This window comes from Nomascus leucogenys, chromosome 13, assembly GCF_006542625.1.
Source record: "Nomascus leucogenys isolate Asia chromosome 13, Asia_NLE_v1, whole genome shotgun sequence".
Classification (NCBI taxonomy): domain Eukaryota; kingdom Metazoa; phylum Chordata; class Mammalia; order Primates; family Hylobatidae; genus Nomascus; species Nomascus leucogenys.
This window is the reverse complement of record NC_044393.1, coordinates 90,655,582-90,669,560: the sequence shown is the minus strand read 5'-3', so window position 1 is coordinate 90,669,560 and position 13,979 is coordinate 90,655,582. Positions and strand designations below refer to the sequence as shown.

The following is a 13,979-nucleotide window of genomic DNA, read 5'->3' as shown; positions in this document are numbered from 1 at the left end:
TTTACAGAGGCAAACCTGAGCCCTGAAATGCCATTAGGGGGAACCCAGAGGACTTAGGGAAGGAAGCAGGGCCCTTAAGAGAAAACAGAAGTCTTAGTATTTCTTTCCTTGTTGGGCTTTTACATCGAGGATGTCCACCGCCTGGAAGCTCTGTCTGTCCCTCAGGACTCAGGGACTTCTCATTTCCATTGCCTCCTTTGAATAGAGTAGTTCCTTGCACTGAATATTATGGGATAATCTGAAATTTTGATTCTTGAATCAAATGAAATCTCTTTGCCCCGTAGGTGCAGAAGCCAGGGCCTTTCCACCTCACAGTACTGTTTTCATTCCTAGACAGCTGGGTGAAGCAGCCTTCTGTGGCATCAACTGAATTCTCCCAGCTTCCTGTTTGGTCTTCCAGGGGTGAGGTTGTGGTTTGATGTTGAAAACTTAATGTGGGCATTTCTACAAAGGTGCAGCACCTCGATTCTAATAGTGGACTTCCTAAAACCTACATCCTGTTTAGGTGGAAGGTATGTGAGACTTGAGCACAGCCACAGTCTCATCCAGGTATGACATGTGCCACTGTGTCTGAAATTCCTGAGCACCCAGGGCCGCTACAGGCACCAGGCACTTTGCCGACCTGAGAGCTGTATGGGCCTGGACTCTGTCCTGAACGGGGCTTGTTTGTTCATAAAGCACTCTAAAGCAGTGAGTTTTAAATCTTGATCTGTGCATAATCTCACTCCTCCCACAGAGTCATCAAGGGAGAGCAAACACCCAAGGGTAACGTTGGCTCAGGTTCATTTTGTTGTTGTTGAATTTTTGCTTCCTCCTAGGACTAAGCAGAAAGATAAGCAGTGTGTGGGGGCCTCTTCTCAGGCTGTGTTTAAACCCCGGTCACTTCCCTCAACAGGAAAATGGATTTTGACAGGCCATCCTGCTTAGAGATTTCCCTAATCACACCATAATTAATGCCAAATGGTTTCTTTGCTAACCTTAGTGGCACTTGAATAATTGTTTAACTTTTACTCTTTTCTTCTTTTAAAAGATACCTGCGAATCCACTGAAAAGTACATTAAACAAAACAGTATAGTTTTGGTTCCCCATATGTGGATTACCTGGTGAGCTTTATTTCCCCCCCGCTTCCTTTCCTGTGTCTTGTCTTCCAAATGCAGGTTTTTCCTAGAACAAAACAACCGGATATTTCAGACTTTGTTGGAGGTGTCTGCCAGTCAGGACAAAACTCTGACAGCAGAGCATGCCCGGGGCATGGGCCTAGACCCCCAAGGAGACCGGAGCTTTCTCCTGGACCTGCTGGAGGCCTATGGCATTGATGTCATGCTGGTCATCGACAACCCCTGTTGCCCATAGGAGGAGCCAACAGGACTGGGAGCCGCTTCACATGGGATGTCAGCAGCCTGGAGTTCACCCCAGACCCCCAGAGGGCCTCATTTTTTATTAAGTTGACACAAAGGAATATTGTTTATACTTTCCAACAAACATAATTTTTGCAATTTCCTTTCTGCCCTTTTCCCTAGAGATAAGGTGAGATCGCCTTGGTTTTGTGTCCTGCTGTGTTAGGATATTGGAATCTGCCACTTTCTCCCAGAGCTGCTGGTCCTTTGGGCTTCGTCATGGGAGTTGTATCACTAGGAGTAGGCTGAGCTCTGGAAACACTGGGATGGACTTTTCAGAAAGTCTTTGTGGTCTTTGTCCCTTGATGTATTTAAGAATAAGACAACCATCTGTCCCCTGTGGCCTTAGATGTTCATCTTCCTAAAGGCAGAAACTAGACCAGATGATCTTTTAAAGTTTTTAGTAGTTCTAGGAGTCTGTAGTCTTGGGATCAAATCCCTTTTCTTGTTCATTAGGGCAACTTTATGTCTTCTCTGTTTACTTGAGTAGGGACCATAAAGAGGGAAAAAAGGATGTTTGTGACAACAAATTTGAGGTTATCTTATGGTCAGAATGACAGAGGTTGCTTATCAGTGAGCTGAAAACTAAAATTGTAGAATGAAGCCTTGAAACCTTCCTCAAAGTAACTTCGTGGTGGCCATGCAATGTAATGTTCCTTTCTCTGAACCCCTCCTCTTGGGATGAATTGGTAAATTGCTAAGGGCCAATGCTGGCCTTGGAGCTTGCAAGCAAATTAATTTTCCAATTTAGTCTCTTAAGGGTTCAATATGCTCTTGGAGTAAGTTGGGTATTTTTTAAAGGCTGAAGTTTCGGCTACTGGAGGATAGAGCAGTTGAAGTTCGAGCAGGATGGAGAAGCCACTCTAAGTCTCTTCATCTGGACACGAGTTCTCTGGAGGCATTAGCAGCAGCACCTCTGGGTCAACACAGATTTACTGGATTCCAAAATCTAGCAAGGATCTGAGCTGGTTAACTCAGAGGGTGGAGCATGATGCTAACAAGACCATTTATCATTTTGGACCCCTCACAAACACACTTTAGCAGAGGTGACATTCCTTAGGCTAAATAATTGGATCCAGGGACATAACAGATTTGTTGAGAGAAAATGTGGCAGTGCCTTCACCCAGGACAGTGGTTAGGAAGCCCTGATTATCACTGATGGATTTATCCATTCTTTTCTGAAGTGCTCTGCTCTAGGCTGGGTCCTTTTGCCACCTGCCTGTTCTCTGGTTGGCTTCTGCAGGAGGGCAGCTTACGTGTTGTCAACCAGTTAGAAAGCCAGTTCCTGTGGGTCGAGTTTAGGCCTTTTTGGCCATAGTTGAGAATTTTGACTTGGGATACTGGGTTGTTGGTGACAAATAATATTTTCCTCTTCCCCCTTCCCGCCTGGCTCGGTTATGGGAATAGCCGTCAGTGCATGCATGTCTGTGACCAAGACCCAGCCAGAATAATGTACACAGCAGGGAGAAATAACATTCAGATGGTGGGTCACACATCTCATCACAAGATAAGGTTCTTAGGGTTCACTGCTTTATTCAAAAGTATTTTCACTGTAGCTCTTTCATATGGAATATCAAAACTGAAGAAATTCACATGTGGAAATGCAAATAGACATTGATTAATCAAGGTAGCATCTTTATGTAAATATATAAATAAGTTTGGGCATTGAAATGTAAACTGTACAGCTAATAGACTTTTCTCCTCTGCAATGTGGGTTGCTGTCATTTCAGTAATGTGTATGTTTACAAAAGAAAAAAAAAATCTGTGTTTCGAGGTTGAAGCCTCACCTTTTTTTCTCCTTTACATGCAACCCTCTCCTCTTGCCTCTCAAGGGTTGAGGGGTCCCTTCTAACTTAGGCCAAGTAATGGTTACTTTTCGTGGTATCCTGAGGTTCAGGGTGTTTTAAGCTGGGGGTAGGTGGTTAGAGGCAGGAGTAGAAGTGAAAGGAAAGGTCTGATTCTCCTAGAGGACACAAGAAGACCTCCTTTTTCTGGAATTAGGGAATCTGCCGGAAGGAGCTGTTTTAGGCATTTCTGCTCTGAGCCTTCTATATGCAAACACTGCAGTTTTAGCTGCAAGCTCAGAAGTGCTGCTGTAAACGTAGCAGGGTGAGAATGAAGTTCCTGTATTTTCCTTTGAATGGTGAGTCAGGGCTTCTGGGTTCCCTTAACTTTGTGCTTGTCTCGGTAGCTTTCTGTCTCACATATCCACATGTCCACCCTCTTGCTCATGTGGAGGGCCAGGGTATGGGGGGCCCCAGAGGAGAATGTGCCAGTGAGGCAGTGCCATGTTTCAGGTCATAGGGGCGTTGGGCTCAGCTGACCCCAACGCAGAACTTCTCCCTTTAAGAGAGATTCCAATAAATCGGTTCTTCCCTACCTTGCCAGCTTCTTCATAGGATCAGAAATCTTGCGCAGAGCCTCTGCTTGGCTGAACAGCGTGTGCGTTATCTCTTCGGTTACCTTTGCCACTGTTGAGCATCCTCAGAGTATGTCTTGCCTGGGCCATGAAGTGGAGCCTGTGGCCTTGGAAATCACCTTTTGAAGCCTTGCTCTGTGCCAGATTCTGCTCCCCAACATGAGAAATTAACAGGCACAACCCAGGATCCTTTGCTACCAGTTCTTTACTAGGGAATCCCACAGTGGCAACAGAAGCTAGGAGCCATGTGGACCTGCTTTTCTGCCAGTCTTGAAATACTTTCTGAGAAACCATCTGCTTTTGTTCAGAAGAAAGTGCTGAACATCGTTCACAGACTTCTAGGTCTGTACGCTCTTTAGGGGCGGGCATTATGATTACCATTGGCCTCCTGGAGGAGGGTTAGAAACCTGTGGCGTGACACCTTCTGCCACTATCTCCTGCCGGGCCTCAGCCCTCGCCTGCCTGAGCAGGCCTAGTTCTCTTGTGAAGCTTTCAGCCTGATCTCATGCCACACTGTGAAATGAACCATGTGCCAGTTTGGAAATAATTGCTGACCTGAGATGCTGGCTGGGCCGCCCTGTTGTTCATGAATAAGTCAGAAGAAATTCCAGGTGGGAGTAGAATTCAGGTTTGGGGCTCATTGGTATCCATGTAAAATATGACAAAGGCCTGTTCAAGAGGGTGTTTTCAATTCTGTAGGCTCAGCAGATGATACTACCCAGCCTTTGGGAAAATGTCCAGTTGGCCCCGGCTTAGGACTCTCCACAAGGAGTTTGAAATGGTAGGGCTTATCCCCTACCAGACTAAAAGTATGGCCCAAATTAAAGTGTTTATAATTTGCTTGGCCTTTAAACATGAAACATTCCTTATGCCTGGTAGAGACCATTCCAGTGTCAGTGTCCCACCTGGGACCTGTACAGTCCTCAGTATATTATGATTGCAATGAATTAGAAGGCTTTTGCCTTCCATATCCATCATCCATTATAGCATCTGTGCTTCCGTCTGGTTAGGGGGAGGGAAGCTGAAATCATTGATGTATCAATAGAAGTAATATAGCATAGGAACTTGCATCTATAACTTACCTTGTTTTGTTCCACTTTGAAGTCAAGACAAGAAAGTTAAGATAGCACACAGGTGCACATGCTTCCAGATGCCACATGTAAACATTTGTTGATCATATGACTACCGATGATACTTTAGCTAGAAGATAAATTAAATCTTAGCTAAATCATTGTTTTTCGTTCTGGTGGCTATGAGGATGAATTTGCTCTCAGTCTTGATACACTGAAAGCCCTTCAAACACAATAAAAGATGAAATCACTCACCTTTAAACTGAGGCCTTCAGGGAAGCTTTTGTAAAGGACAGTAATGAATTAGGCTTTCAGTTGTAAGACATCAACCCTCCAAGAAGAGGCAGAGACCCGAGGGACCATTTATTTCCCTTTGAAACTGCATAGCCCAGGGAATGGATTGAGATGCTTTCTCTAGTCCCTGTATAGGTCATCCTTGCAGAGGTAAAGGAGGAGGGGCAGGTGGATGAATAAAATAGGATAATGCTCAGCTTGGCAGTGAACTTGCCTTAGTGTGATGACAGGTCTAACATGGGCAAGACAATTAGAATGGGGACCAATATGCCAGGCATGGGCTTTTATCTCCCTAATAGATCCCAAGCTAGTAGGCTTGGATTCTGCCAAATGGCCAGCCCTCCTGTCTTCTCCCCGTACCTTGTAGTTAGACCAAGGTGAGAATCCTGCTGACCCCAGTCCCGTCCCCTCTCATTTCAGGAAAACCCTTTTGTGATTCAGGTAGGGGGAGAGGAGGAGTTAAGGGCTCCATTTACTCCCAAGTCATGAATTTTTAATATTCCATTTTTATTACTAATATACCTCTCTTCCTAGAAGCTACTGGAGTATTGAGTGTTGTGGGAAAAGGCTAACTGTGAATTAAGTTAATGTTTTTCTTATAAGAAATGGAAGTTTATTTTTTTATTGATATTACTATGTGATGAACTGAGTATGCAGATACTGAAATGGAAGGAAATTTTAAAACTATTATTCTAGAAGAAATGGGCAGTTTTGTAATTTGGTGGTGGCTGAGACCCCATAGAAGTTTTACTATGTAAATAATTTGGAGAGTGAATAAGGAGACTGTGCTATGAAATCTTGACAGCATTCTTTAGGAGGCAGTCTTGACAGTCCTAGGAAGGTTGACATAAAAATACCAACCTTCAGTAAAGCTCTAGTACAAAAAAGGGTAAATGTCATCATTCTTATTTTTAGGCCTCTTTCTTGAGAGAGGTGGGAGTGGGAGGTAGTGTTATAACTGGCACTTTAATTTGTTTTTGGAACTAGAATTTAGGGGCAGTTGGATGAAATTGCAAATTTAGAAGGGGAATAAGAATTTTCTATTGCTATATAAAGAAATGATGATGGAGAAAAAAGCCTTGCTTTCCTCTTTTTAGAATTTATTTTCGACTTTTAGCATACTGTGGGGCCTTTAGAGCTAATATGATCTAAATTCAGAAAATTTAATTTTCATAGTAGGCCAGGTGTGAATTACTTATGTTTGCTGTAGAATGCTTATTTAGACTAATAATAAATTTACTTTGCTTTCTAAGGCTAGTCAGCGAATGTGGGGATGAGGCAGGAGGTTTTAAATTAGCCAGAGATGATCCACAAAGTGAATAGTCCACACAGAGGTCATTGAATTGGATGGTTGCAAATATATTGACATTAGAGTGAAAACTCCTTCCTTTGGGTAAACTAAAGAAAGATAAAGTATACTAAAAAATTTTAAGATGGTGTTATACAAAAAAAAGTTTGGTTCTAACTTGTCCACGAAGACTGTCAAGTGAAGAATGGTGGAGATTCTTGGCGTTTGAGCAGCCAACCTGGATGAGTGACTTCAGGGACAGAGCAGAGGAAAGCAAAATGAATTTTCTTTATTTACCCAAAGCTTGTTGACTGAATTTTTGTATAGGTCCGGGAAAATAAGCCTAAACAAATAGTTGTAGCCTTAGAAAAACTGTTTTCCCATTTCTTTCTGAGTTAGAATCAGCATAGCCTCCCTGTCGCCTTAAATGTAAAAATCCTATTTTGATTAATACCCCAGCCTAAGAGTTATAGCAATACGAGAGACTGAATCTATTTTTGTTTTGGGTCTTTACCTCATATTATGAAACTAGTAAGACACTTCATAAATTTTGCCCTGAATACTGGTGTGCCTAGGTATGCCGTGCTCTCTCTCTGTTTCCAGTGGTGGTAATTTTAAGGCCTAAAGAAAGCTGGGGTTAATCCTGAAGCTAAGAGTAAATGTTTCTTGAATTGATTTTGTTCTGTGGTACAAATAACATCTTTGAATATCATATCTGTATATATCTGAACCAAGTTGTGTGCAGAGAGGTTGATATAACTATATTTACAGAAAATGATTTTTACAATTAAAGTTCACATTTTAACATGAACAAGCGTGCTGCAATACCTTCTCCAGTCCAAGAAATGTGGTTTGTGGTAGAAAGGAATGGTGACCCACCCCATGAGCAGAGCCTGATGGAGGAGACTGGGGAGCTGCTACCTGTCCTTCTAGAAGCCACGGTCTGGACAAACTTTCTCCAGGTAATGGGAAACAAAGTTGGGAATAACTGTGCCACCCAGAAGAGCCAGGGCTGTGTACCCTTAATTATATCAGGAAACTTCTAGAATCCCACAGAGACCACCACCCTTTTACTTTACAAACTCTCTTATCAAAGTTCAGTTTAAAACTATGTATTTGGTATATATTTGGTGTGTGTGTATATTCTAAACTTTTATTTCATTTTTAACCTCTTGGGGAGTTACAGTATGTATTTAGAACCGGTATAGAGTACATTGCTATCGGCGGCTCTCTAAATCAAATGGCCTGGATTCAAAGCCAGGTTCCTATTTTCTGTGCTATGTAACCATATATTATTACAGGCTGAGTATCCCTTATTCGAAATGCTTGGGACTTAGAAGTATTTTCAGATTTCAGACGTTTTAGGATTTTAGAATCTTTGCATTATAAATCCAAAACCCAAAATGTTTCACTGGGCACTTCCTTTAAGCATCATGGTGGCACTCAAAAACTCGGATTTTGGAGCATTTCAGATTTCACCTTTTCAGATTAGGGATGCTCAACCTGTAGCTACTTCCTAGGGTTGTTGTGAGAACTGATGCATCAGTTACATATGTGAAGCACTGGCACTTAGGAAATATAACTGCATCCAAATATGTGCAAAACAGCTGTGAGGGAAAGGAAAAAAGCTTTATTTTAAACCCTATCTCATAGAAAGCAACTACGGTATTTTTTTTTTTTTTTTTTTGAGACGGAGTCTTGCTCTGTTACCCAGGCTGGAGTGCAATGGTGTGATCCCGGCTCACTGCAACCTCTGCTTCCCGGGTTCAAGCGATTCTCCTGCCTCAGCCTCCAGAGTAGCTGGGACTATAGGCGCATGCCACCATGCCCAGCTAATTTTTGTAATTTTAGTAGAGATCGGATTTCACCATGTTGGCCAGGCTGGTCTCGAACTCCTGACTTCAGGTGATCCACCTGCCTCGGCCTCCCAAAGTGCTGGGATTAATCTTTGCATTTGAGTGAAATTAATCTGTCAAAAAGTTTGTACTAAACAATCACCTGGGAAGGGTGGCTGACTTCCCAATGCAGATTCCTGGGCCCCATCCCCAAATTGGGTTATTAGGTTCTCCTCCAGATAGCTCAGCATTCCAGCTTTGGCTGACAAGCCTCACTCAGCCGACTCTCTTTTAGTTGCACTATTAAACGTCTTCAATGCAGGCTTTATAGGGAAGGACAAGGCAAAGAACAAAGCAGTCAACAATAAGGAAACCAAGCCCTCATAGGAAAGAGCCTGAATCAAGAAAACAAAGTTTGAAACAAGGCCTATTTATATTTAAAAATGAATAAGATTCTAAAGTGGCTTCCATATCCTTCCCTAATTATATGTACCATTATGATTAGAACCACAAAATGAGCACACATAAACACACACTGGTAGCCTATCAGAGCACAAAGCCAGATTCTGCACTGGTCCTTGATACTGTTACAGAACCAGGATATGCTAAATGCTCTCAGCTCAGGTGAAAACTTGTTTTCATATACCACAGCATCCTTCCTCCCTACCTGTGGGTGGTATGGGAGGAGTGATCTTTATGCTGATGTTTGGAACCATCTGTTATGTTTTTACTAAAAGCAGAACTTTTTACCACCTTGAAGAATACAGTGTGAAATAAGCCTTCCTTTTTGTGATCTTCATTCATGGACTTTTCATAGCTGTTCTGTAATCTACTAAAGCATTGGTCTCTCTCCATGGGATGTGTGGGCATGGTGTATGTACTCTATCTTAAAAGGGATCTGCCTGAGAGTGAGCCTGTAGCTAAGGCCTGCCAGCTCTGCTTCCATCCCCCTCGCAATCCTCCCTCATTGATCTTCCTGTGGTGCACTGCCCCCTAGAGTGTAAGAACCTCAGGGGCACTGAACAAAGGAAAATATCAGCGGTAGTAAAAGTGACTGGCTGGCAAAGCCTTGGCAAATCAGGTGGATTTTAGTTCTCTGCTTTCAACAGACTAAAGGATAATCTAATCAAGTTGTTAGTTGATAGATCATCATTAATAATTCTTGATGACAGAGCACTGTGATCTTTGTCAAAATTCCAAAGGAATCCAAAGAACTGTATAACATTGTTAACGTAATTTGATTCCATGGAATTTATGTGCTTATATTTATAAAGAAATGAAACAAGGAATACAGCTGAGGTTGAACCCCATCTCAGCTGTAAATCACATTCATGTATTCTAGGATAAATGAACTAATTAGGATAAAGAACATTCTAATAAAACAACTTTTAATCATCAAAGAATTATATTAATACCGTTTTCATTATATACCAGTAATTACGATAACATTGGTTCTGGACTGAGCTAACAAACACTTAAGAGCTAAAAAAAACTTATTCCATTTATATTTTTTGTTGACAAGATAATGGGGTGAATGATTAAAAGATGTCAGGCATAATAGATTACATTATGATAGGATTCTTGGCTGAGAGGTGGTATGGAAATACAGAAGGAGAAAAGCCAATTTGAAATGTTCAACTACTACAGAACTAGCTCATTTATTTTTAGAAATGAATGAAGGGTGTCAAATTGTTGTGATATTTAAATTGTACTGGATATGTTTAAAATAGTGATGTAACAGTTTTTATTTTAAAATACCAATATTTACACGACACCAGCAAATACATACTTTGTCAACTATTTAACTTTCCATGAAAAATTTTAGATGTCAACTTAGATGGGTGAGGGGATACATGATTTTTCAAAATACTTTTGGGGGCACAAGAGCAGAATGCTTTGTGGGCCACTGCTTTAAAACTTATTTCTCCAAGTACGGTTGAGGGACAACTTACAGAATCACTTGGGAAGGGTGGGTGACTTTAAAAATGCATATTCCTGGGTCCCATCCCCAAATTTGGGTTATTTGGTTTGGGGTGGACCCCAAATAAACCAATTTTCAACACGTACCCCAGGTGGCTCTCATGCAAACCATTTAGGAAGCACTGCTTAAAAAAATAAAAACTAGCATTTTCCAGTATTGTAGCCATGGTTGAAGAGGGAAACAACCTCACATACGTTTCTGGACTGAGGATAGAACTGAAACAAAAGCTAAACAGGAGCCAGAGCTCACAAAACAGCAGCACCCGTGGAGGAGCCTAGAAATAGGAAAAGGTCACCAGGGAAGGAATGCACTTTCCTGGAATTCCTAGCACGGTCAAAGAACAGAAATGGAAGGGCCTAGGCAGGCCAAGCCCACTGTGGGCTCCCCACTGTGGTTGTACTTTGGAATAAAACAAGAAAGTCCATTTCCATCTTGAACCAGCCTGAGAAAAGTCCGTGTTTAGGAGGGCCGACCGTCACACCAAAATAAAACATGCGCTAAAGGAAGCTGATTGCAAAGCAGGTGACAGAGCACACTTTGGGAAGCACTGCTGGAGTCGGGGCAGAGGGGTACTTGCCATGAAAATGCCCTGGGGACCCTCTGACGACACTGTTGGGATGGCTGAGGCACCTGTTCCCTTTTGGTCCCACCGGTGGCCTAAAGTGTGGTCTCAGAGCTTGTCTTCTGCTGCTCACTGGGTGGGGCTTGTGAGCATCTGTTCTCTCTTCCTAGGATCACAGAAGAACTGCAGCTTCCTGGGGAGCAGTTTCACCTCCACAGGCATTGCTTCATACTCCTCACTGTCAATGCTAAAAGAGCCCCCTGCTCCCTGGGGAGAAGAGAATATTCAGAACAGCTCAAACCCACATCAGTGGCCTACTGGAGTTGGAGGTCTCACAGCAGCACCAGAAGAAGTTCATGGAAAGCAACATCCTCTCTTGAAGAGTCATCCTAATGTTCTTTTACAAAAAAAAATTCAGTGCCTACTATGATGGGCACAGTGCTGGTTCTGGAAACATCCTAATTCTACCATCCATGAAAAAGGATTTATTTTCTCTTTTTGGCCCCTATCTCCTCCCAGAGTATTTTGGGATTTGAACAACATGGTTATAATTTTCAAATATGTATTAAAAGGCAAGGGTCCTGCCATGTCTTTTAAGGAACTCATATACATAGTCCTGTATTATGCTAATCCTTCTCAAATAAAAATAAAGACAGCTGATTCTCTTATGACAAGCTATTATATCTGCTGGATCATTTTCATCATTCTCTAAGACTTGCTTAGCTTGATATACCTAAGGTATATCATCATTAATATCATTACAGAGTCTATGAAACCCTTCCATAACTCATGCATTTAATTCAATATTTATATCGAAACTGTGATGCCAGTCACTATGGGGATACCTTCTGTTTACCTATAGTCTTGTCTGAATACAGTAATATCATGGCCACATGTCTTCAAAGGCATGAAGAGCTTCCTTTTTTTCTGTATTGCCAATTGAATAACCTCCCAATTCCAGATTCTATTTCCAATTTTTTTCGCTTACATAGGTTATTCTAAGCATGGCATTTCATAATACAGAAAAATTCAGTGTTGAACTGGAAACTGCTTCCAGATCCTTCATAAAAAATGTTAAAGTAAAAGCCACTATTAACATTTGCCAGCTAGACAATTCTCTATATGTCTTAATGTAGTAACCTGCATTATTTACATATAGAAAAATAAAAAGAGACCTAAAACTCACTTTAGGGAAGAACCTTGCTTTGAAAACGATGGGAGTCTTCAGAAGTCCAACTCTAAATCCATGACTCCGAAGGGGATTCTGCCATCCTTTTCGGCTCCCCGCTACTATGACCCAGAGCCTGGCAAAATGCTTGGCACACAATACGTGCCTAAGTGTGGGTCAGCTAACAGGAAGGATGGGACACCGCAGAGGGGCAGGCCGACGACGAACAAATCAAATGCTGTGACTACCGACTCCTTCCCCACTCACCTCCGGGATAAGCAAAGTGCACTGGCTGGCTTGGAGACACTCCGTGCCCTCGGCGTGCAGCTTGGGGTTTCTCACCTTTCGACTTCTGTGGGCACAGGAAAAAGCAAGCCTAAGACCAGTGATGGCAACTGCACTAGATTGCAACAATGTAGCAACTTCTTTCCCCCTTTTTATGAGCTTACATAAGTGGACAGATGGTCTATTAAGCCATAGAGTTCTGTAAATAATTTTTCCAACAGCGATTCTTGCTTAGCATTGTGATACGTTCTAGACTGAATGTAGAGAACTGGGCATGAAGTTATGACTTTCTCCGAAATGCTCTTAATTTGATTTAAAAATGGATTGATTTAAAAACAATCCTTCCACATGCACCTAATTCATAGATTGTTAGTCTCAAATTTAAAAATCAGAATGAAATTCTTTAGGAAAAGTACTAAACTTCTGGTATTTGGTACTTCCTGTGATTACTTGGAGAAAATATTTTTACTTTAATGTAGATATTTCTTTTATGTATATGAACAACTAGTCTTAGAAGTTCTGATAACCCTTCCTATCTGTGGGTCCCACTCCTGTGGATTCAACCAACTGAGGATAGAAAATACATATTTTTGCACCTGTCCTGAATCCGTACAGACTATCTTATCCCCTAGAGAATACAGTACAGCAACCATCCACATAGCATTTACATTATATTGAGTATTATAAATAATCTAGAGATGATTTAAGGTGCATAGGGAGGACGTGCCTAAGTCTATGCGAATACCATGCCACTATATAGAAGGCACTTGACAACCTGTGGATTTCGGTATCTGAGGGAGGTCCTGGAACTAATCCCCCAAGGATACCGTGGGATGACTGTATTTATAACACGGTCTACTTGGCATACCATATCTACCTTGACTGAGTGACTATGGAGTAAAATTTCCAGCGCATATACAGACACACACTCCACCTCATGCAGATATATCTTTTAGGTAGTGGAAATACAATAAAAGCTAATCCAAGTAAATCAGTCTATTATTTATCATTTATTAACAACAGTAACTCTACGAAACGGTATCAGAGTTTTCTAACGCAACTTCACAATGTTCTCTTCAGATATCCAGAGGAAACAGACATTACTTGATTTCACTTCCTGTAGAGAACAGAAGGACACTGGCTGCCACTGGTGCTAACAATGCAGAACATAGTCACTTCGCCTAACCTTAGCAATAGAATTGGGGTCTCTATTTCTGGATACCAGTATCATAAAGGAGATTTGAATATTGCTGGTCTCACTGGCCAGACTGTCAGTGAAGATTGTGTGATTTCTGGACATTCCGTAGAAGGAACAGGATTTTCCCTTCTTTTTCCTATAGATACAGCAAGAAAATCAAAGGCTGCAGAATCAGCTATTCAGTCTCTGAAGAATTTATGCCAAAGGCGAGAACAACAAACTTAATGTGCCCATGTAGATAATGAAGTAGCCATGGAGACCAGGCCGCTGCAGCAGAAATGTGTGATCCCTAAATGGGCACGAGAGGGAGCTCTGAGACAAAGCACAGAAAAGCAGAGCTGAGCAGATTACCAGTTGGCATGGGAACACACCAGCTCCTCAGATGCTCTGAAGGAGGATTTATAGTGTTCTTAACCAATAAATTCTGGCAGAGGTAGGACTTAACAAATCACAGGACTTGGAAGGGTATTCTGTATTGGAAA

General features: G+C 41.9%; 2 protein-coding genes across 2 annotated transcripts in view; one reads left to right on the top strand and one right to left on the bottom strand.

Moving 5' to 3' along the window:
- DENND11 (DENN domain containing 11) overlaps nucleotides 1-11,514 on the top strand; it is a 51,621-nt gene extending 40,107 nt beyond the window's left edge. Inside the window, exons 9-10 of the mRNA XM_030825899.1 lie at nucleotides 1,158-7,430; nucleotides 11,017-11,514. Coding sequence (XP_030681759.1) covers nucleotides 1,158-1,353 — 196 coding nt within the window. The 3' untranslated portion in view covers nucleotides 1,354-7,430; nucleotides 11,017-11,514. The remainder of the gene's footprint in view (nucleotides 1-1,157; nucleotides 7,431-11,016) is intronic.
- AGK (acylglycerol kinase) overlaps nucleotides 8,718-13,979 on the bottom strand; it is a 105,249-nt gene continuing 99,987 nt past the window's right edge. The window contains exons 15-16 of the mRNA XM_003270821.4: nucleotides 12,282-12,366; nucleotides 8,718-11,113 (exon numbers count right to left, since the gene is read on the bottom strand). Of these exons, the coding sequence (XP_003270869.1) occupies nucleotides 10,976-11,113; nucleotides 12,282-12,366 (223 nt within the window). The 3' untranslated portion in view covers nucleotides 8,718-10,975. The remainder of the gene's footprint in view (nucleotides 11,114-12,281; nucleotides 12,367-13,979) is intronic.